The sequence below is a fragment of the Urocitellus parryii genome, chromosome 4 (assembly GCF_045843805.1).
Source record: "Urocitellus parryii isolate mUroPar1 chromosome 4, mUroPar1.hap1, whole genome shotgun sequence".
NCBI classification, from domain to species: domain Eukaryota; kingdom Metazoa; phylum Chordata; class Mammalia; order Rodentia; family Sciuridae; genus Urocitellus; species Urocitellus parryii.
Window position 1 is genome coordinate 145,245,183 of NC_135534.1, and position 23,642 is coordinate 145,268,824.

Consider the following 23,642-nt stretch of genomic DNA (forward strand, 5'->3'; position numbering starts at 1 on the left):
AGCAGAATGAATCCTTAAGATGCCAGCACGTTGGAGTGTTGTTTCAGCATATTGTAACAATACCTGCTGGGGGATAAAATGCGTTCACTTTATAATAGATTGTAAAATATTCGACATAAAACTGTTTCTTTACAAAATGAGGCTCTTTGTAGCCCCTGTGCTGTGGTAAACTAAATCAAGTGCCCCATCGAAGTCCTCTTCTTGAGTTCAGCTTACACAGGATTTTCATAGTTAGGGATTTCTTTCCCTCTGCAGTCCCGTTGCTCATTATTTTATACACCTTCTGTGTAGAAGATGAGTAGCCTGACCGTAGCTTTGTTCGCCAACATTCCTAAGTGGAGGATGGGAATTGACACTGACCTTGGAAGTTGAGAACTCAAATCGTCTTTAGTTTGAATGATTTTTACTAACAAGTTATCTTCAGTTAGGAGTAATTTGTATCATTCTATCTCTTGGTATGACTAGGTTAAATAGACTCTTCCCTCCCTACAGAAGCATAATTAGTTCTCAACTTTTTGTAGATAGGAAGAAGCCAGTGCAAGCTTGATTAATGAATGAATTACAGTATTTTGTTTTGGTGTTTTTTAGTCAATGAATGTAAGCCCGGGTGTCAGCCAGCAATATTAAGAGCCTGTGTTTATGATTTCATGCTGCAGATAACTCTGAAAATCCGTCAGGTGGCAGGAGATGCTATAGCTGCTACTGCAGTAGTGTTAGGCCACTTCACCAAGGGCTTGGAGAGTATCCAAAGGTAGCTCACATAGTAGCACCAGTCACAATCTCTTGGATAGAAATTTAAATAGGGGAGGATTTTGGCTTAGTTTTGCTTGTTTTTTTTTTTTTTATTTTGAGATGAAAATTTGGTTTAATGTGAAAACATGGATTTATGAAAGCACACCAACCAGAGACCCTTACCAAGCTGGAAGAACCCAAAGCATCATGAGAGAAAGGGCATCATGGAGTAGAGCACTACTTGGCTTCTGTCTCTTAAAACAATGTGGCAAAAGTGGGTCTAAGGACAGGGCATATATGAGAGAGGTCACACAGAACTCCAGTGACAAATTGTGTGTGTGTGTATTCTTAACTATTTTGTGACTTGCAAATATATTGGTGACTGGTTATAATAATAATCATTGAGTGAGTATAAGCAAAGTGAAAGGTGATGTTCTTGGTGCTTTTGTTCATTCCTGCATTCCCCCACTATTTATTTAATGGCTTTTAGGTGCTAAGCGCAGCTCTTTAAGCTGTGAGAATCCCTCAGTAAGCAAAACAAATAGAAGCCCCAAACCTGTAGTCCTGTGAGACAGTTTTTAGACAATGCTAGAGACACTCTTAATTAGGGACATGAAAGAATAGCCTCGCACTGCTCTGGCTTGGTTATGTTGTAGAGGTGGATACTTCTGGCATATTTTATGTAGAACGTTGGATTGTGCATGTTGAAACAGTGATCTGGCCCTGCAGCAACCCTGAGACTCTTACCATCCCTATTTCACACAAGAGGGAACCAAGACACACAGAGAAGCAAATTTCTCAGGATCACAGTGAAGGTTTCTTGTACTTAGTCCAGGGCTGGGATTCACACTTAGGTTGCCTAATTTCAGAACCAGGAGGCTTAAATCTAATAGTGCTTTGCCTTTGCATTTGATACCTAATAGAATTTTAAAATATAGTTTAGGGGACTCTACATACTGAAAGGGCCTGATTATGAAGCAGTTTTTAGATAACGCTGGCTAGTCTATAGTATATTCATAGGAAAGTATCCTTCAGAGTAGTTTCGCTTCTATTCATTTATGGTGTTTCAAGCTTTTAAATGTTCTATTCATTGAAATGGTGATCCAGTTCCACTTGCTAGATATTTGAAATTGACTTTTTCATTGTCTCATTAGATTTTCTTTGTTGGCCAAATTTGTAGCTTATTTCTGGTTTGCATGGAAAGAAGGGTGGGATTAATTGACTTTCTCCCATTAATTAAAACTATCCCTTGAGTGCAGTGCCTGAGACTTCCAAAAAACGGGTCCTTCAGTGGCTGGAGGCAGGGATGGTTTCTTTGCTAAGGGAGGGGCTCTGCCATTGTTCGCTGCCTCCTTAGCCTTACATTGTAGGGCCTGGTGCACTGGGAAGCCCATCATTCCTTTTGAGCTTTGTTTCAGGGTGGCATAGACAGAAAACTAAGTTCTTGGACTGTCATAACCAAATGTTTTGGTAGGAGCTACATTGTTGTATGCCTGTGCTTTGGCATACATACACATGTGGATATTTGGCAAGAGAGTTATTTTATAAAAGGATCTTCAAAAATTTTAAACATTTATAAAACTGCCCTTTTTCAGTATGAACAAAAGGTTAGATTTTTAAACATTGAACATTTTCAATAAAAGTTGTTTTGTCAAGAAACTATTGAATTATTTTCATGGAAGGCAAAGATATATTAATAGAATCAATGTCTTAAGTAAGTGAAGTTGAGTTAATATTGATTCCATATCATTGTATATATTTTTTAATTAACTAAAGAGCCCAAGGGAGGAATGCTCATTTTCTTCAATGTCTTGACAAAGGAAATGACTGAAGTTTTTTTTTCCCTCTCATTGTATTACATAGAAATAATATAGCTTTTCAGTAATAACTATAAAATAAAGATTCTGTAAAGGTGATATGAAATATTTTCACTTGTCAGAGAGGTTATTATAAGTGGAAGAAGTTTCAGACTATTTTGTATATATTACAGATGAGCTCTCTTGGTTCTGTATAAAAGGTGACATAATCTTAGCTACTGATTTAGTTGTCTTTGAGGCACATAGAGGTTAATGGACTAAGATACTGAAATATTTAAGAAAAGGTAGATGACAGAATTTTTCATGAGATCATGATATCTGTATCCAATTTCCTTATATACACACTGTGGAAATACTGTATATTACGAAAGCCAATTAGGTAGAATGAAAAACACCCAGGAAACTCATGGAAATTTGTATTATTTTATATTTTTTATGACCCAGGAGCAGCCCAGAGCTGATTCTTGATGGACATTTTTAGAAGGCTCTTCTTTATTGCTGATGAAAACTTGCTTAGGGAATAGGCAAGTTGAACTAATTATGTCAGGATTTGTCTCCACGGTGCCAAACGCAAGAAGGAAGTTTCTTGTCCTCACTGCTGTCTCAGTGCTGCCATGTCTTACACTCTTTGGGTCTCTAAAGATGCAATCCACAAATCTCTAGTGTGCTGGCCTTGAATCACATCTGGCTTTAAATGACTCTCTGCCAGTTGCTAATACAATGCATGCTTTGTGCTTTGTCTCAGATAGCAAAGAGAAATAAAAAGACATTCACACTTAAGCTTTGTTAGATGATTATGGGCCATAATGAAATAATGATATGTACCAAAGAATTGTCATGAAGTCCTGTCCCATCCTCTTGATTAACACATAACATTTGACATTGTTTTGCAGAAGGCTGAAGAGAATGCAGAGGGTGGGGAGTCTGCCCTGGGACCAGATGGAGAGGTAAGGGAAGTTGCCCCCATCGCAGCCAGGCTCTGCTGAACGGAGTCCCTCTCATATACAGTGCAGTACCATTCTGTGTGTATACTAATTTTATTTTTACTCAGCTAATCCTTTTAAAAACAGTAGTACATAGTAGAAAATCAGAATGCTGTAACAGGGATACAATGAAAAGCAATCTGCTTCCATTTCAGACTTAAAAGGTTTCTTGTGGACCTTTCCAAAATTTTCTGTGCACAGATAGACCTATTGATGAGTATATGGAATGTATGTGAATCTTACATGATTCTGTAACTACATTTGCTCAGTAAGTAATACAGAAGCATTAAGTATGACCCAGCTTCCCTAGTTATTTATTAATTTGAAACTACAAAAATATATAAATTGAGAGGTTGGGGATATAGCTCAGAGAGTAAAGTGCTTGCCTCGCATGCACAAGGCCCTGGGTTTGATCCCAGTACCACACACACAAATATAAATTGAACAGTTCAAGTATTTGGTTAACTTATTTTTTGACAACTCTCAGGGCTTAGAGTAGAGCTCGTGTATGTAAATACATGAACACAGTCCTCAATTTTATTTCCTGGTATTTCCAATATTCTCTTGGATCAGAAGGATACAGTTATTTATTTATTTATTGGATTTTTTTTTTTTTCTGAAAAACTCAAGGATCTGTTGCCAGTGATTCACAGTGAGGAGGCACATCCCCCAAGCAGAGCAGGAAGAAAGTTTGTTTGAAACTACCTCTTCCCTCACACCTTGATCAGCCTGTTTGGAGGGTTGGGCATGGGATGCCCCTTCTCATTCTAGAATCACTGTGCACACGAGTCCTGTTGTGTGCTCACACAGTCTGGATGCAGAAAAAAAGGTCCTTCTATGCAGAAACCTTGAAAATAAATGTTGTCTAACTACTATAATTCATCACAAGGGAAGAAAGGATCAGGATAAATGTCTAAGTGAAGAAACTCTCAGTGGGCTGTTATGAGGGAAGAATACTATCTATCAGAGCACTTAGACATGATTCCAGCTTGCCTTACCTAAGCATGTCGCATGTCTATTTGTAATTAGCAAGCATGCAAGAAGAGATTTAATATGTTACTGTCATTATGCTCTTTCTCTTATTATCTCTTGGGAATATTAGTCACTGATCTTGGACCTGTGACATATACCTTTTCCCCCTACTTTCATTTTTAACACATGTGAATTCTGATTGCTGAAGTTTGCAAAGTGGACATCTTGCTCAGTTTGTTGTGAAATAATGCTCTTATTAATCTTCTGTGTTCCTTCAGTGCTTTTTGCCAAAGTTCTAATTCCAGCCACAGTGATTTCCAATTTTCTTTGAGGCATGACATTAGCAATAAAGCAAGCTCTATTAAAATAGTTCCAGATATGACTTTTTTTCCAAGGGAAATGATAGCAAGTGGTCGATTTCCTTCTTTAGCTTGTGAGTGTATGGATGACCTTTTGCATTAATGAGGAAGAAACGTCATATTGCCATGCAATTTATTGGTGGTTGAAACCACTCTGTTAGACTGCATGAAAGGGAAAAGAATAAACTGGAGTAAGCTTTTTCTTCTTTTAAGGTTATTTTTGTGAACAATCACTAGTATATTTATATATTTTTTATTCTGACAGTGCTTTGTTGAGGGAGTAAAGAAGTATTTTTTTTTTTTTTGGTCATAGCCTATAAGATATAGTAGATAGCCTTCAGCATGCTGTTTTCCCTGTCAGTTTGCTTAATTGGAATAGTAAATTATACAGTAATCCTAATTACAGCTGATAGTGTTTCCTTTATTTATTTGACCACAAAACCAATTAAGAATAAATTTGGAAAAATTCTTTGAAATAATGAATTGCCTAATCCATTTTATTGCTCTTGAGGAAGTAGGTAAACTTGAAGCAATCACAAATCAAGCATTTCGAAGCATTTCCAAGCATCTTACCTGGGAATGTGCTCCTAGAAGTTGATATCCCATCAGTAGCATTCATTTGCCTAGGATTGCTCCATTTGGGGGCCTTTTGAGACAATTTGTTCTCGAGTAGGTTAAATACAACCTCTACAATTTCATTTATTCTTTTAATTTTCTGAGCAAGACATTTTTTTAGAACTTAGTAATGAACTTCAGCTTAGCCTTGATCAGTCCACCAGGTTATAAATAATCAGGCCCTTTTCTTTATCATACAGGACAGTGGTTGAGTTAGATACCTGGTAGTTTGATTTTGGATAAAGAACACTGGTTCTGCAAAAGCCAGTCCAGCCACTAATGAGATAGCATGGACTATAGTACCTTTTCTTTCCTGATTCTTTGAAACCAAGGCTTTGCTATAGTTACCTAGGACTGTTAGTTGAGGTGGTGGTTGTTAGTTCCAGAAAACCAAGATCAACTCTGCCTGCCTTAGGTAAAAAAGGGAATGTAGTACAGATGGAGTATCTTTATCCTAAGTGCTTGGGACCAGAAATGTTTAAGATTTTAGATTTTTTTGGATTTGGGAATAATTTGCATATACATAATGAGATTGTCTTGGGGATGGGACCCAACTCTGAACATGCATTTCATTTATGTTTCACATAAACCTTACACACATAGCCTGAAAGTAATTTTACACCATATTTTTAGTTCACCTGTGTTTTGACTGTGACCCGTTCTATGAGTTGTGGAGTTTTCTACTTGTATGTGTCATGTCAGACACAAAAAGCTTTGGAGTTTGATTATTTTTGGATTAGGGCTGCTCACCCTGTAGGAGGATATTGGTAACTCATCAGATCTCCAGGAATACTGGAGAATCAGACCCAGAACTCTGCCCAGTATGGTACTGTACAACTAATCTGTTGAAGACTTACTTGGCTGCTGTTGGGAGTGGGAGCTTGACTGAGCCCATGCCACTTCACTGACATGGCTGCCACTATGATCTGCCTTCTTCTGGTGCACCGGTTGGTTGGTCCCCACTGCCTTGAACTTTTAGCTCCTAAATCAGAGTGTTGGCAAATGCATACAGTTGAAGCAGCTAAGGTCTCGAACCTGCACCTTAGCTGCCAGGGAGGCCGGCATTTTCAGTTCTTTAGTGGGAGGTGGCCTCTCACTTCCCCCCCCCAGACACATTAGGTAGTGAAACTTCAAAACACAAGGAAAGGTTTCAGATGCTGGGCAGCCAAATGGCTGAGAAATGTCTAGTGCAGACCGAGAGGGTGTCTTATGATCCAGCAGTGACATGACTTTTCCCCCCCTTCTAGCCAATAGATGAGAGCAGTCAGATGAGTGACCTGCCTGTCAAAGTGACTCACACAGAAACTGGCAAAGTCCTTTTTGGACCAGAAGCACCCAAAGCAAGTCAGCTGGACGCCTGGTTGGAAATGAATCCTGGGTATGGCATGAAAGCACCATTACTGGTGTTCTTCGGGCTTCTTAGGTTTTGATGATCCTTGTAAAGTCCTTGAGACTAAAACAATGTGGGCGTGCTGAGACGGTGGAAGTGCTTTTCTGCGTCTGTCATCTGTACACAGAACATGCTCCTTAAGTCCTGCGTGTCTATTGTTTCACCATTTAAAGAACTAAACCCCCTTTTTCTCTTTTCCTTTCCTTAGTTATGAAGTTGCCCCTAGATCTGACAGTGAAGAGAGTGATTCTGACTATGAGGAGGAGGTATGTATACATCTGTGTTTGGGGTTTACTATTTAAGTTTATAAGGGAGGAAAGTTTTTTCTTAATGGAGTCCTAGACCCAGAGTCCTTCTGTCCCTTCTTCCTCTAGGGTTGGCTTTCAGGTGAAGGTTGGAGCTAAGCATGTGCAAGAGCTCTGATGTTACACGCCTAGTGGCACACTGATCTCCTGGGGCTCCCGGCTGATGGGGAAGCTCAGTGAATTCTAAACTCATTTGGGACCAAGAGAAGAGAAGTGGGCATTAAATTGGAGATGGTGAAAAGGTCTTTAGGGGAAAATTGACGATGGATTTCATTGGAAAGGGCAGTCCTATGCCTCCGAGTGGTTCACAGTGAGAGTTAATTGCCTAAAAATTTCGAAGTCCATGAGCCTTAGAGTCCATTTGAAGGTGCAAACCTGAGAACTTAGATAAAAAGAGTACCCTGGTCTTGGCTTAATGAGTTTATCGATCCTCTGGATTTCTCTCTAAATGTGATTTTTGTTTGAATCCTTAGATATACTTGTTACCTAAAGAGAAGCACACTTCTCAGTCTCTTGGAAGGAATTCTTAATGTCTAGAACATAAATTGGGAATCTTGGATACTTTGAATAGAAACTAAGAAATAATTACGGTATTTGTTAGGTCAGTTGTAAAATTTTAATAATTACAAATAGAAGGATCAAAAGAAGTTTAAATACTTAGAAATGTGTGATGTGAACCAGCATCAGAAAGCAGTGTTCCTCTGCACGGAGCACTTGGGGGGGTCCTTGGAGTTCTGCAGGCATATTCTTAGGGAACGTATTTAGGAGAAGGAGTATGTTAAGATGTCTGAAGCCTGCCTTTGGAGAGAGGGATGCAGCAGATATGGTGTACCAGGCTCTCTGATAACCACATGATGACAAATATGCAAATTCTTGGCATGATTTTTACATATTTACTCTTGGGAGCAAGGGTCTAGTGTCCCCAGAGGGTCCCTTTCATTCTCCCATTGAATGCTCTAAACAACAATGGAGTGGTGAGTTGCCTGGTAAGTAGATGCTAAATTTACTTCCTCTCTTCACTGTATTTACTGGCTTCATTCATGAAGTTGGATGCAACTTCTCTTTTCAGGAAATGCCAATCATAAAATTCCCTTGTTAAAAGGTAGTTTTCCCCATATCTTTGCTCCTTTCCCAGGATGAAGAAGAAGAGTCTAGTAGGCAGGAAACCGAAGAGAAAATCGTCCTGGATCCAAACAGTGAAGAAGTTTCCGAGAAAGATGCAAAGCAGATCATTGAGTATGTGTCTCTGTTTTCTCCCTTGGAGATATACTGCTTGAGGATCATACTGTGTGGTTTTTCTTTTAGAAACTATTGTTTAAGGGAGGGAGCCATCTTCATGCCTGTAGTTGATTGACACTGTCCCCGCAGCCTCTCAGAGGTCACTGAGCTCCAGGCCCCCAGGTCCACAGGCTCCATGTTGCTCATCTCCTCCCTTTGTTCCTCTTCCCTTCCTCCTCTCCTTCCTCCTACCCTCCCTCCCCCGCCTTCCTTATCCCCTCCTCCATTGTGGCCTGTTCACACTGGTCATTGGCACTTCTGTCCCAGGTTGGAATAATCAGATTTACCCCTATCTGGTGAAGCTGCTTCCCTGCTTTTTCTGCCTCCCTTAATGGGACCCTCACCCAGAAGCCCGAGTTTGCAATGCCATTCCCGTGTCTCTCCCTGGCTGCCATAGCTGAGTCAGCCCTGGGCTCCACCCAGCCCCTCAACCCCCACTCCACCCTTCTGGGTACCAGGTCTTACCATCCTATCAGTGATCTACACATCTCTCTGTTTGGACAGCTCATTATTATAAGGAAAGTTGTATTATTGTAAGAAAATTGTTGTGAAACAGTATGCAAAAAGAAAAATTTTAAAAGTTGAATTGTTTTCTGAAAACCATAAATAAACATCCTAATATTCTCCCCCCCCCCCTTTTCCATAGCTAGCTGCCCCATTTCAAAAACCTTTGTTTTCCCAATGTACTCCTGTTCCTTTGCTGAAGGCGTTTGGAACACCTCCGTGGCTCTTCATTGCCCATGGAGTAAAATATGGCCTCATTAACAAGGCATGAAAGATCAGAGACTACCTTCCTTCCTTCTTAACCCTGTAATGTCCTCTTTGGTCCTCTCCCATATGTCCTCCAGTCTTTAGCCAATGTTCTGTGAAAAGAACAAATTCATTGGCAGAAGATTAATCTGTAACTGTAGGGTTCAAGCCCCTCTCAGTCTTTGGAGATCAAGGACACCTATTGTGGCCTGGGCAGAGGAAGTAACCTCTCTGAGCCTCAAGTTCCTCATGTGCCTAGAATCGGGATAATGCTTACCTTGCTTCATTTCTGTGACGATTATAGCAAATGTGTTTTAAGTACAAGGCATGTAGTTGTTGCTAAACTATCTGTACTGCAGCTGTTTTAGACTCTCCGTTCTTTTTTTGGGTGAAATAGCACCACACTCAAGTGACCATGTGTGAGTCTCTGTTTTGTTGTCCTCAGGACTGCGAAGCAAGATGTGGATGATGAATACAGCATGCAGTACAGTGCCAGGGGGTCCCAGTCCTACTACACTGTGGCTCATGCCATCTCGGAACGGGTGGAGAAGCAGTCTGCCCTCCTCATCAATGGGACCCTGAAGCATTACCAGGTGATCGGCATGTCCATGTGTCCTTGGAAAGCCATTGTGTGTTACCTGAGGCCAATTGGAGTGTGTCATGCAGCTTTTGATGGCTTGAAGATGGTGACACATTTTAGGTCATGTCACTTATATTTAATACTTCTTGCAGAGTCGTTCCACACATGTTGTCTTCTATCGCAGGACACACCATACCGGTTTTCTCTTATACTTTTTGGGATGAATTTTGTTATAAGGAATACTGACTTAACATTTGGAAAGTTTCACTGTGTGTGGATCTCTTCAAAATGGAAAATCCAGCCACATCCTCTTAGCATAGAAAACCTCCGTACCTGAAGTAAATGAAATATTTCTTTAAAAGTTTTAATTTTAGCTAGAGTTTCATGCTATGGATCTTACCAGCTAGTATAATCTACTACATTTATGCTTTTTCTTTTGAAAGGCACCATATAGTTGTGAGCACCTGTGCTTTGATTAAAAACTAGGCTATCAACAACAGATTTTCATTTGATCTGCCTGGATTGAGGCCCGTTCTTTCACCTTTTACTACTTGTAGTGTTTTCTCAAAGTGCGTTCATTGGAGCATTGGTTCCATGAGTTTTTATTAAAATATATATAATAATAATAATGGTTTGGGGGAAATACTGTCAACTGTAACTGGGACCATCATGTAATTTTCTATTCTAAATTTGGATACGTGTGTGGTTGTGTAGGGGCTCTTACTGTTGGCCATAGGCATAACTCTGGTCTGCCCCAAGCCAACCAGACATGGTCCCCTTAGCATTTGCCTCTCTCGGAAATCCATGCTGCATATCCGCATCGTGCAGTAAAATATCTTTATTTATATTACTTAAGTTTGTATTTATTAAGCTTCTTTTATCACCAAAGCCATTCTTTTATATCACTTATGAAGGTCCTATAAAATGTGTATCTTGTAGAATATGCATGAAGAAGTGCATGCTTTAGATCAGTGGTTCTTAAGCTTCTTGGCACCAGGTCCTATCCATTCTTAAAAGTTGGCACTGTTTGCTGCTGTCACATGAGAGGGGGGCATGCCTCAACTGGTTGTACCATGCTGCCTGGATCAGTGCTAAAGTGCCAGAAGTTGTGCCCACAATTTATTTTGCACCATTAGTGCTGATGTCAGTGCAATAAAAATGACAAATAATGCCTTGATATTATGATGAAAATTGTTTCGACCTTAGGATGTTCTGGATGTTCTGCAAAGTTCTTGGGGGACCACAGAGTCCCTGGAGCACACTTGGAGGACCGTTGCTGTCTCTCCCTGACATAGATACTAACTCATGGTGTAGTCTAACAACTGTCGTGTACCTGTATAAGAGATTCATTTTTGGATTATTCATCAGTAACTTTTTTTAATGCCATGTGATTCCCTCTTGCCCTCCAGCACCTCTGTAAGCACTCCTCATCACTCCCGTTTCAAACCTCCCTCCTCTGGCTTCCAAATGTGAGTCCTGTTCCTCTCCCCTCCTCTGGAAGATTCCCTGGATGTGGGTTGAACAGTCTCCCTCTGGATATTTGCCTGGTGAAGTTTCTTCTTCTTGGAAATCTGCACCTTTATCTGCCTGATGAGTTCTCTGTTTTTTCACTAATTAATTCAAATTATGGCTCACAGCTTTCCATGGTCATCCTCTCTATGAGTAAGCTTTCTGTCTTGCTCCTGACAGGATTTTGTACATTTACTATTTATTTAACCTTGACACACATAGCTATGGCCTTCCTGCTACTTCCTGGAGAGCCACACCTGCCCCTGTCTCAATCCCACAGCCTAGGAAAGTCCCCATCACTGTCTACAGTTACTGTGAATTTCTAGTCCTTTCTACTGCAAGTTTCTGCATTTGTTTTATCCAGAATTAACACAGATACAAAATTCAGTCCCTTTTTCAGTTTCATTAAAAAAAATTATCCTCACTAAGTATCCAGGGCTCCTGGCATTTAGCTGACTTTCCTAAAAGTCTGGTGGCATCAGGGTCATGTTGCAGGCAGACAGCCTTTCTTGCCCAGCACCTTATGGGTTCCGTTTATTTCCCCTTCTTCCCTATCTTTTTGCCCATTCTCTTTGAGGCTCTTTCTGTTTCTCTCTATATCTCTTGGTTTTGCTGTAGTTGTGCAGAAACCTTTAGGATGACTTGGTTTTTTTTCACCAGGTACTCCATGTGGCTCATGAAATTATTTCTTCAAACCATTGTAGAATCTACCTAAGAAAAATTCTGGCTAATACAGTTTTTAGCACATACATTGGCACTGTTGGCTACTTCTCGGTACATGGGTATAGTGTTTATTGTTTCCTCTTTGACTGCAAAGGGAGACTTGCATCTTACACACCTTGGTATCCATCTGCTATAGCTCCTTGATGATCCTTTGCAAACAATAGTCATTTAATAAATATTTTAAATACACAAATAACTCACTTTGTTGTTACATACAATGAATTGATATTAACCATTCACTAAGCATAACTTCATTGGTAAGCCAAGTTGACTTCTGCATGTATGCATTATACGTTGTGTGGGGGTGGGTGGTTGATTCTGCCATTTTAAATGCAGCATCTTTGATATCATGGTGCAGGGGAGTTGGTTATTGGGGAGGGAGTTTTAACAACTTTGCATTCTTACCTTCCTTTTGTACTCAACATGAAGAATCCAAAGTGCAGGGCTTCTGTGCTTTAAAATATGTCGAACAGGTTTCCAGGCGATCACTCCCAGTGTGCCGCCTTTGGGGAGAACCCACATGGCAGAGTCTCCATGTGCTGCCTGGGAACATTCTCTCTGCCAAGAAAAGAAATGCCCTCCCATGGGCCCAGCAGAGTAGCCCTGGCTCCCTGGTCAGTGCTTCTTCACTGAGGGGATGCACCCTGGGGGCACCACCAAGAAGCATGTTTCTAATGATTAATGGTCTGTGTGCCAAACCTGCCTTCTGGTTTGTTCCTCTTTAATCCTCTTGTTGGCTTTTTGTTCTTGGAGTGTTTGGAATAGATTTGGGTTTGGGTTTTCTTCGTTTGTAATAATTCTAGAATGTCATAGACTGTGAAATGCTAAGTAGGGATGAGCAGCAGAACTGCTTAAAATCCCACCAGTATGCTGCAGCCCATCATTTCTAAATCTGATTAACACTCAACACCTGCCAAGCAGCAGGGACGATTACAGGCTCATATTTTAAATTCTTTTTGCGTTGGTGCTTCCCCCACTTTTCTACTGTGGGAAACCCGGCATACAGCACGGGGAAGGTAAGAAGTCACAGCCTCACTTGAGTTGTATTAGTATTAATTACCTGTGCAGATCTTGGATAATTGAAGCAATTACTCTTCATTTCAGCTCCAGGGCCTGGAATGGATGGTTTCCCTGTATAATAACAATTTGAACGGAATCTTAGCTGATGAAATGGGCCTAGGCAAGACCATACAGACCATTGCACTCATCACTTATCTGATGGAGCACAAAAGACTCAATGGCCCCTATCTCATCATTGTTCCCCTTTCGTAAGTCAAGTCATTTATTCCACAGTCACCGTTCTGTACATTGTAGATTGCCCTATTAGTAGCTTGTCCTTGTTTCTCACGGAAGACAGAATTGTATCATGTAGTAGGATTACCAAGTGCATGTAATCTGAATTTAGGTTTTAATTTCCTCCCCCACCCCCAGCCTTTTTGATTGGCTAATTAAGTATGGGACCAAGTGAGTTTATCAGCAATTAGCATCGCTGTCTACACAGCCTGCACACTGTATCACTGTATTAGTGGGTCTTGTCAATCATCTCTCAAGTGGCTCACAAAAGAGAAAGATATCGGTGTGTTTTTTTTTTTAAAGATTTAAAATTTTTTTTTCTTGACATACACAAAAGATTATCTATATAAGTTTTCCTTAATCTTTTAAAGCAGAACGGAAATCAAAATTATGACTGTGAATTTTGCATTAAGCTAACTTCAGTGTGCGCACTTTGTGTTTCAGTGGCTTTGCTGCTTCAGAAAGACTAATTTTTGCTATTACCATTACATTCTCACTGCCTCACCCACTAGGTGTTTCCTCCTGAGTCTTCAGTGGAGGCTCCTATGTGAAGGAATAACTCTTCTCAGCCACCCTCCCTGGGAGTGCGTGGATCTGACGAGGGCGCGAGGTGGCAGCTTTATTCACAGAGAAAGACCTTGTCCTAGATCTCAGTGCTGATATAATCTTGGACCTTGGATGATGTTTTTGCATTTTCTTCAGATTTTGTTTAAATGAGGACTGTTTGCAGACCCTTCTGTGTGAATTGTCTGTTTCCACTGTATGTGGGCATCCTTTGCATTTTATCTGTTCTGCAGGTTCTGACTCAAAAGAGTCATACAGTATTTCTTCCCCTGATTTATCTAATGTTTTCAAATGGTTTTATGATTTTTTCCCCCCTCAATCAAGTTTTCTCTGAACTTATATGACTAGTTCTAAAGATTCCCCACCTCGCTGTGGCAGTTGCTGTTTCTCATGATCATATTAAAATTTAGTTTTTCTGTATTCATGTACTTTTACATTTTTTTCTTAAGTTTTTTTCTTTTTTTATGAAACCCAAAGTTGTTACCATTTGTGGCAGCTTATTTTTATCTTGTCTCTTATTTCTACAGGTTTAAAAATCAATATGTAGGGGCTGAGGTTGTAGCTCAGTGATAGGGTGCTTTTCTAGCCCATATGAAGCACTGGGTTTGATCCTCAGCACCATATAAAAATAAATAAAACAAACGTAATGTGTCCATCTATAAGTTAAAAAAAATCAATATGTAGTTGAGATAGTTTATATTCTCTAGCCCCTTTTAAGGCAAGGCCTGAGAATAAATAAGAACATCTTTTTAGACATTGACTTTTATACAAATATCTTTTTAACTGTATTTTTCTTTGTCATTGTTCTATAGGACTCTTTCTAACTGGACATATGAATTTGACAAATGGGCTCCTTCTGTGGTGAAAATTTCTTACAAGGTTTGGAATGCTGTATTTATATATAAATGTGGAAAAGCAAAAAATAGACCCTATTTTCTTCATTCCATATGCACATCTGTGAACTGTATTTGGTTGTAAAGTTTTGTCATGTACATCATGTACTAAACAGTGAGAGTTAATCATCCCAAGAAGATTACTGTAATAAACCATAATTACTTTCAGATAGTGAAATGCAGAAGAAAATTGTTAATTATCATATTGCGAGGTTTCTGATGAGAGTAATACAAATGACAAATATCGCACATTCTGCGTGCTGCTGACTGGCTCACTGTGAGCTGCTACAGTGCCGAATGTTCTTGCAATGCCAGGCAATTACCAGGGCGCTGGGGCTGCCTGCTGCATGCTCCCACAGAAATGGAGCCTTTCAGCCGATCAGCGGGTTCCCTACTACTGCAAGCTTGCTGCAATTTCCTCTTCTCTTCCCCTCCCTCTGTCTTAAGTGGGAAAACCTTCCTATAAGGGCCTAGAAAGTGTCAAGATGTGCGTGATTTAGCCAAGACTTTCTTCATGGATAATGGATCAGGATATGATAATGCACACGTGTGGGAATGTCACGTCTAGGCTCCATTAGGCTATGAATAGTGAGAAATAGCACCCACGTACTTTCCATCAGGTAATCTATATATTTTTCTTTCCATTCAGGGTACCCCTGCCATGCGCCGCTCCCTTGTCCCCCAGCTACGGAGTGGCAAATTCAATGTCCTCTTGACTACTTACGAGTACATTATAAAAGACAAGCACATTCTTGCAAAGGTATGTTTTTAAAGAAATTCTTTTATCTCTAATTATGGACCATCTCTGCAGAGTGTAAAGTATCCCTCAAATTATACTCAGTGGTATAATTTGATCATTGGATGGCTGGTCTCTCTCTCTCTCTCTCTCTCTCTCTTTCTTTTAATGAGTGTGATATATTTTGGCCATGGATTTCTCTTTGTCTTTCTTTTTTTGTTTTTTGGGTTTTTTTTTTTTTTTGGAGTGAGTGTGATTGATGCTGAGATTTTCCCCATCTTCTCATAGCTAATGAGTTGACATCTTTTAAAAAAAAATCACCTGGGTTTCTTTGGTTCCTTTGGCAGCTTTTCTTTCCAATAACCCTGAATGTGCTTGGGAAGAAATAATTGTTTTTGTCGCCCTGGGTTATTGTCAGCGTAACTTCATTCCTCTGGTGCCTCTCTCTCTCTCCAAAGATGAGTAGGTACCTCTCCATATGGTCCCTTTCCGTATGAGCACTTATTCAAGCTGAGCCTCCTGTGCTGTATCTGTTTTCTGTTTTTTTTCCTGGTAAAAGGATGGGCCATCATTGCTCAGATTACTCAGGGATGTTTTGTGACTATTTATCTGAAGCTGAAAAAGAGTTGTTTCTGTGACCTGTATGTCTCCTCATTTGTATGTGCTATGTTGTCCTTTAGCACAACAGAGAAGGGTTTTTCTTTTCCATTTATATCATCTTATCTCTGAATATGTTCATGTGGAAAGATGGAAGTAAGGTTTTTCATGGAACAAATCATGAAAACTTATTTTTTTCCCCCTTGGTAATTTCTTTTACCCTGTGGGGTTTTGAAACCACTATAATCTGAAACTGAGTTATGGCCAGAATTGAACAGAATCTCTGTTTCTGGGGGTTTGTTCTATCTCTGCATTAAACCTTTGCTCTGGGAACTGAGAGTTCCCTTCATGGCATCATAGGAAATAGCATAAAGGAAACGTGTTCCCAGGGGAGGTTTAATAATTGAGATGGCACTGACAACAGTGCTGTGTTCCCATTCCTCACAGTCAGAGATGAATTTGACAATGTCAAAAATGACGTGTTTCCATTATTACTAAGGGAATGTGTTTGTACATTTGAGATCCTTTTTAAAATAATTCACATCGTATCTTCTGTATATGTATTTCAAAATTCATTGGAGATGCCTGGTAATGAGATACATTGCTTTTATTTGTTGCTGGAGAGTTGGAGCTCCAGAAAGGGGTAGTAATTTTTTTCCAAGTGGAAGACCTAATTAGTAGTAGACCCAATAGCAAAATCAAAGGCCTCTGCTTCCTTGTTTATGATTTCATAAGCTAAATTAGGCAGGAATGTCGATTAAGAGTATTTATTTTAGTATATTTTTGGTCTGCAGGCCTCTGTTCATGCTTTTGGTAAGTCTGGGAGAGTTGACTGTTCAACTGTAATCATTCTTAAACACTGTAGAGAAAGTGAAAAAAATTCTGGTGGTTCCTTTTACCTGTAAATTCCAGCCAGACTGATGATTTTATTCCTTTTCCCCAGTGTACTGGTGCTTCTAATGAGGAAGATGAGGACTGTAAATACATTGCTTGTCAGCTTCCTCTCACTAAGAGCTTTGCAGCAGGGTCCAGGGACATCTGAGCAGCAGATGCTTTCCTTGGCCATTGCCACTGTTGTGCAGGGAATGGAAAGGCTTAGTGGAACATCCCTCATCATCAGTCAGAAGAGGGCTGAGGGTAAGATATGAAAGAGAAAAGGAATAGACAGAGGAAGGAGGATCATGCCATGGCCATTATTGACTTTGTGATAGTCATGTGGGGGAATTTGTCCTGTTGATTTTGCAGTTTTGACATAACCAGAGGAATGAGGTTTTTGCATTGCCTCTTTGCCAGTGAGTATATTTTTATTTTTGATAAAACAGGTTCTGGATCTCGCAGGTAAGAAATATGCATGAACTGTGGGAACCCAGATGCTTGAGAAGAAGTTGAACGTTCAGATTTTTATGTGAAATAGTCTTAACTTTTTACTGTTAGCAATCAACTCAAACAAAACAAAAGGGTACAACATAAAAACCAACACTGTGCCAAGCCCTAAAGGTAGTAGCTAGCTTATATTAAGAGAAAAGAAGGCACAAGCTGGGCTTGGTGGTGCATGCCTGTACCCCAGCAGCTTGGGAGGCTTAGACAGGAGGATCATGATTTCAAAGACAGCCTCAGCAACTGAGCAAGGTCCTAAACAACTTGGCAAGATCCTGTCTCAAAATAAAAACATGAAAAAGGACTGGAGAGATGGTTCAGTGGTTAAGTGCCCCTGAGTGCAATCCCCGGTGCTGCCCCCCCCCCCCAAAGCTAAGAGTATCTCAGCTATAGATACCTGCTGGTACTATCTTGGAAACATCAGACATGAACTTTGGCTTCAAGTGGGTACCTATATAATCTGTGCTTATGTGAGCAGTGCCATGGCCATGAAGTCTGGAATAGCTGACATAAGATAGTATGGATAGAAGGAGAACTGGAGGGGAGATGCAGGATCAACCATTTCATTTTGGGCCAAAGTTTCCTTCCTCATAAAGGGTGACTTGGAGACATGCATCCTCTGCAGAAAAATGTTGCTTTAACATTCCATTACCACAAGATATTTTATATGCTCTATCAGGCCTGGAAAATAGTGTGTTGAGATCGTTTTTTCTTATTATTATGCCACATTATGTACCAAGTATGGATTCTTAGGTTTTTCCGCACCCTCATCTGCCTGTTGGAAATTATATTTTCTCTTGCTCAATGTATGTTGTTGGCCCTTCCTTTTGTGTTGCAGATTCGGTGGAAATACATGATAGTGGACGAAGGCCACAGAATGAAGAATCATCACTGCAAGCTGACTCAGGTCCTGAACACTCACTACGTGGCCCCCAGGAGAATCCTCTTGACTGGGACCCCTCTGCAAAATAAACTTCCTGAACTCTGGGCCCTCCTGAACTTCCTCCTCCCCACAATTTTCAAGAGCTGCAGCACATTTGAACAGTGGTTTAATGCTCCATTTGCCATGACTGGTGAAAGGGTACTTGTTGAATTTTTTTTTTCCTAATGCATTATATGAAATCAAGGGGCCTAAAGTTGAGAATAGTAGAGCCACAAAACTCCCACAGGGTGGCTTACCATGTGACTAGCTTTATGGTTCCAATCAGTGAGTGGATATACCTTATTCTAGGATTATTTTCCCTTCCAAATCCCGAGGTGTTTGGGGCATTCTGTCCCCTTTGCCTTTTGCCAGCCTGTGTCCCAGGCCACTAGAGAATGTTCCTGACTTGGAGGAAGGCTTGACTGCTATAGCCACAGAAAAAAAGGTGGACCTGGAGATATTTACCAAATTAATTTAACCAGGTCAACTCAATCAACTAAATACAAACCCTACAATGAATCTTTCCATGTTATAAACATAGATTACTCTTTGAAGTATTTCCATGTAGAGTTTCTGTGTAAAACTAAACTAGTTTACATTCATTTCCTGCACCATGTTTTTTAGGTTTCAGCGTGAGCCTCCATTTTGAATGCACATAAATCCTCATCAGAACTAGAGCAGACTATTTCCATTTCATTATTATCATTCCTTCAGCTCTCTTCTCTTAGAATTCACTTATGAAAGGAAGAAACAAAATGGATGCATGCCATTTTGATTAGTGGTTCCTTAACTACAGGAATGAAAAGCCACTAAGAATGTTTTAGAATAGGAATATTTATGTTTGAACTCTGGCCCTCTAATCTTGAGGTTCCTTGTAGGCACAGCTGCCATTTGTCAGCTGGTTGGTAATTGGTCCATTTGTGGAAAGTAGTTTCGATCTACTCTGCCCCCTAGAGGTTAACAGAGGAAGGTGAATGAAATAATATGGGGATTTTATAAAATAGAACTTGAACATCAGAGCAGAGAGGGCAGGTGGAGGGTCTTAGAGACCCACCAGCATAAGCTAGATCTACTCGTGTTCTTCCTCTTTTCATGTTCAAGTCCTTGTATCCCAGTGAGTTTCTACATCTGCAACAACCCCAGGTCAGGGTAACTGAAGGCTGAAGCTTGAAGTAGGAACACATTTACTATTGCTCTTTTTCTTCCTGTTCTGTCTCAATATGCAGTCAGTCTTTATTGTCAGTCAATCCAGAAAATGTTGGGCTGTTAACACACTGATCTAAAACTGGTTTTCTGGGTCTTTTTCCACAGAAGTAACTATTTAGACAAAAACATATATCTGGAGGTCACTTTGTTGCCACCTGATGGGCAGGTGGAAGAGAATTTAGTGGCATATGTGACCAGCATAACCTGGTTTTAATGCATGTAAACATCTCAATCATATATTGACACATGTAATACATGTAACATAAAGTTTTATTATATGAAATATCCTTTTTTTAAAAAAAATCAAATTCATCCAAGATTCCCTCGTAGGTGGATTTAAATGAAGAAGAAACTATATTGATCATCAGGCGTCTACATAAGGTGTTGAGACCATTTTTATTGAGGAGACTGAAGAAAGAAGTTGAATCTCAGCTTCCAGAAAAAGTATGTTGCAAAATCAAAAGTTGTGAGTTTTTTACCCCCTGCAAATATGTTTGAGTACCTGCCCCTGAAATCATGTTTCTAAAATAATAAGTTTATATTTTAGTTACAGGTGTCTTGAAAATATCCTAAATATCCTAAAAGTGCTCTATCAAAATAGAGCAAGACAGAAAAAGGAAATTATAGCATTCTCAGCCTGGTTTCTAAAAGATTTTGACTAGGTTTTATGAAATTATCAAATTCATTGAGTCTCAACACATTTTAACCTGAGATTTTTTTGTTGTAGTTCCTGCAACAGTGAACCCATTGAGTTCACTGTTGCAGGAACTACACTTGTTCTGCCTGTAATCTAATAAGAATATATGGTTTGGGACTTCTGTTGTTATCATCAAAGGACATAGGAAGCATCTGCCTAATTTCCTGGAACTTTATTCAGTGTTTGATATTTGTGATGTCACCGTCCTGCAGACTACAGACACATCATCTAATTATTCTGGGACCTGTTTTTTTAATATTTTGGTTTTTTAGTTGTAGTTGGACACAATATCTTTATTTTATTTTTATGTGGTGTTGAGGATCCAACCTAGCGCCCCGAATGTGTAAGGCGAGTGCTTTACCACGGAGCCACAACCCCAGTCCATCTGGGACCTGGTTTTTGTCCTATACCTAAAATTTAAGATTTGGAAACTGAGTTTTCAGTGTTTCAGAATTTTTTTTTCTTAGCTTTACAGTTTTGGCTTGAATTTGAGTATTACTTTAATATTTCTCTGATCTTATTTTGGAAACCCTACACATTAGAAGTGTAAGTTTTAAAGATAGATTGTTTAACATTGCATATTATTTGTTGCATGAGATATTTTTATTTGCATTTCTTTACATCAGCTAATTCTGAAATGTCTTATTTTTATGTTTGTGGTCTTTCTGGGTAACAACTATTTTTGGACAGATTGGTTCATCCTCTTCATTTTAAAGTTGGAGTTGGCAAGATGCTTTACAAAAGTGATCATTTTGCCAAGAGAAACTTTTATTCTCTGAAATATCTCCTATTCATTAATAGAAAAAAAATTTTAAACAATCATGTCATGCTTATCCTAGTAAAAGTCTAAGCATTGAAGTATCTTATTTTGCTAGTGTATGCATCTTATGGATTGAGTGCTATTGATACTCACTGTGACTTCCTGTGGTCTTGGCCTCTTTGGGTTTCTGTTCAAGATGGAGTTGAGTTGCTGAATAGATAAACTGGCAAGGGAGTGCTGTGGTCAAGTTGGCTGTCTTGCTGTACTTCCTGTCTTGCTGTTACTGTGGTCCTGCAAGTTATTGATGGATTGCTAATGATTTTAGTATGTCCTGGACTTCATTTTTTTTTCTTTAGAAGAGGTATAAAATAAAAGGTAGTTGACTGAAGTCCTTTATTTCATAAATCGTCTTGTTTATTTACTTCCAGGATTCGCTAATGTAGATAGACCTCTAGAAACACATTACAAATTAAAAGTATATGTCCTGCCTTAAGAAAAACCAGTCCAGAAAAAATTCAGACTTTTGCAGCATAAAGATTATGGGGGGGAAATCAGGTATACCACAAAGGCATTCTTTGCTTTACTAAATGTTTACTTTGTAGTTCTTTCTACAAGAGAGTTTCCTGAGTACCCTTAAAGGATGATAAACTTAAATAAAAAAGTATTTCCTCTATGATTATCATGAGTAAGTCTCCTGCATAAATATACTATACTCTTCAATAACTGGGGTATAATATTGAAGGTATGTAAAATACTCTGTGGGTGATATTGTTTATGGATACCTTGATAGGTATGCATGATTTAAAATTAACCATGTTACCTTTTCCCTGGAGGCTGTTTGTGGAATGGGAATCATGGGCTCTGCCCAACAGTGGGCATGAGTCCCCACTGCCTTCTCTGCCCCTTATTAACTATGTGGACTTAGGCAAGTCATGTTACCCAAAGGGGTCTTAGTATTCTCATCAGTGAACTGGAACACACACATATCTGCCTTGCAGAATCGTCATGAGGATTAAGTGGGTATAGTAGTTATGACACTATCCAGCTAGTGACAATGGCTGATACCATGGTCCTTATCTTCCACTAATGTTGCTGCCTCTGTCACTAAGGGGAGATTCATTTTCTTGCCCACTTCAAGTTCTTTCTCATTGTTATCTCTTCTTTGCTGTGCTTTTGGTGGCCCTTCCACATCTCTGTCCCCATAAACGATTCAGTGTCTGCGGGGACCAGTCACATTGCATGTGATTGTGGCTGTCTTGATCTTGTTTGGCTGACATTCAGTCTCCACATTTTGTGCCTTGTTAGGATTTTTTTTTTAACCTGAGGAAAATTGGGAATTTAAGTATCCTTCTTGAGGTTGAGGGGGTTCTTCTGCTACCACCTGCTTATAACCACAAGCAACATGTGTGTTTCTTAGCCCATGTAAGAACCTATGGAGGAATCATGGCTGATGGCAGGAAAAGGCTAAATATGTTCATAGCAGTCGTACTCAAAGGTATTTATGAAAAGAATCAAGAAAGTGTTTTTAAAATCTACAGATAGTAAAATTCACTCCTTTTTATGTATATAGTCCAATGGGTTTTTAAATGCATAGTTACATTAAGCATGTCTACACCCAAACTATAGAACTATTCCATCAGTCCTCTCCAAATAAAGATCCCTGGTGCCATCATTTTAATCAGCCTCTCTGTCTGCTCTTAGCCTCAGGTGACCCCTAATCGGCTGTCTTTCCACATTGAGTGGATTTAGGCTATCAGTCACCTTTTGCATCTGCTTTTTTGCAGTCCACCTAATGTGTTTGAGTCATCTGCTGCTACTCCTATCAACAGCTGGTTCATTTTTTACCATTAATGATATTTTGTATCATTCTGCTATATGGACACCCCAGTTTGTTTAACCATTTAGTTGAGGGGACATCTGGATTATTTCTAGTTTTGGACAATTAAAGATAGAGCTGCTATAAACACTCATGTATAGGGTTTTGTGTGGACGTGGGTTTTCATTGTACTTAGGTCAACACCTAGGACTGTGACTGCTTGACCATGGGGTCATTGTATACGTCATTCTGTCAGAGGCTTCTACTCTGTCTGAACCACATTATAGACCTACTCTTAAAGTGTGCACATTCCAGTTCCTCTACACTCTCATCAGTACTTGGAACTGTCAGTTTTCAAAAACATCTTTAGCCCATTTCAACATGTTGTAGTGGTATGTTTTAACTTGTATTTCTCTAATGTCTAATAGTATTGAGCATGTTTACGTGTACTTCCTTGGTCAAACTAGAGCAGGTATAGAAGGGCCACCATTTGATGACTGCATCTCTGTTGTATAAAAAGTTAGTTTTACTGTAAGGCTAGTGAAACCTTTAATAAGCAAGGGAGTACACTGTGCCACTACCACCAATCTGCCAGCAGAGTTCCTTTTCTCAGGAAAGAGTCCAGTTCATAGAAAAAGGACTATATAAAACAACTTAAGCTAAATGAAAATTGATTTTTTGATTTAACTCTTATTTGAGATTGTCTGTGCTGACTCTCTCCTTTGTTAATTCATGTCATCAAAAATCAGCTACACAGCTGGCTATGTA

At 39.6% G+C, this 23,642-nt stretch overlaps 1 protein-coding gene across 11 annotated transcripts in view; it reads left to right on the forward strand.

The window, feature by feature from the left end:
* Smarca2 (SWI/SNF related BAF chromatin remodeling complex subunit ATPase 2) overlaps positions 1 to 23,642 on the forward strand; it is a 164,947-nt gene that overhangs the window by 51,371 nt on the left and 89,934 nt on the right. For all 11 annotated transcript variants that reach the window (XM_026406458.2, XM_026406466.2, XM_026406461.2 and 8 more), the window contains 10 exons: positions 3,443 to 3,496; positions 6,726 to 6,856; positions 7,077 to 7,134; positions 8,309 to 8,409; positions 9,647 to 9,794; positions 13,118 to 13,281; positions 14,683 to 14,749; positions 15,413 to 15,523; positions 18,312 to 18,554; positions 19,932 to 20,045. In XM_026406458.2, coding sequence (XP_026262243.2) covers positions 3,443 to 3,496; positions 6,726 to 6,856; positions 7,077 to 7,134; positions 8,309 to 8,409; positions 9,647 to 9,794; positions 13,118 to 13,281; positions 14,683 to 14,749; positions 15,413 to 15,523; positions 18,312 to 18,554; positions 19,932 to 20,045 — 1,191 coding nt within the window. The remainder of the gene's footprint in view (positions 1 to 3,442; positions 3,497 to 6,725; positions 6,857 to 7,076; positions 7,135 to 8,308; positions 8,410 to 9,646; positions 9,795 to 13,117; positions 13,282 to 14,682; positions 14,750 to 15,412; positions 15,524 to 18,311; positions 18,555 to 19,931; positions 20,046 to 23,642) is intronic.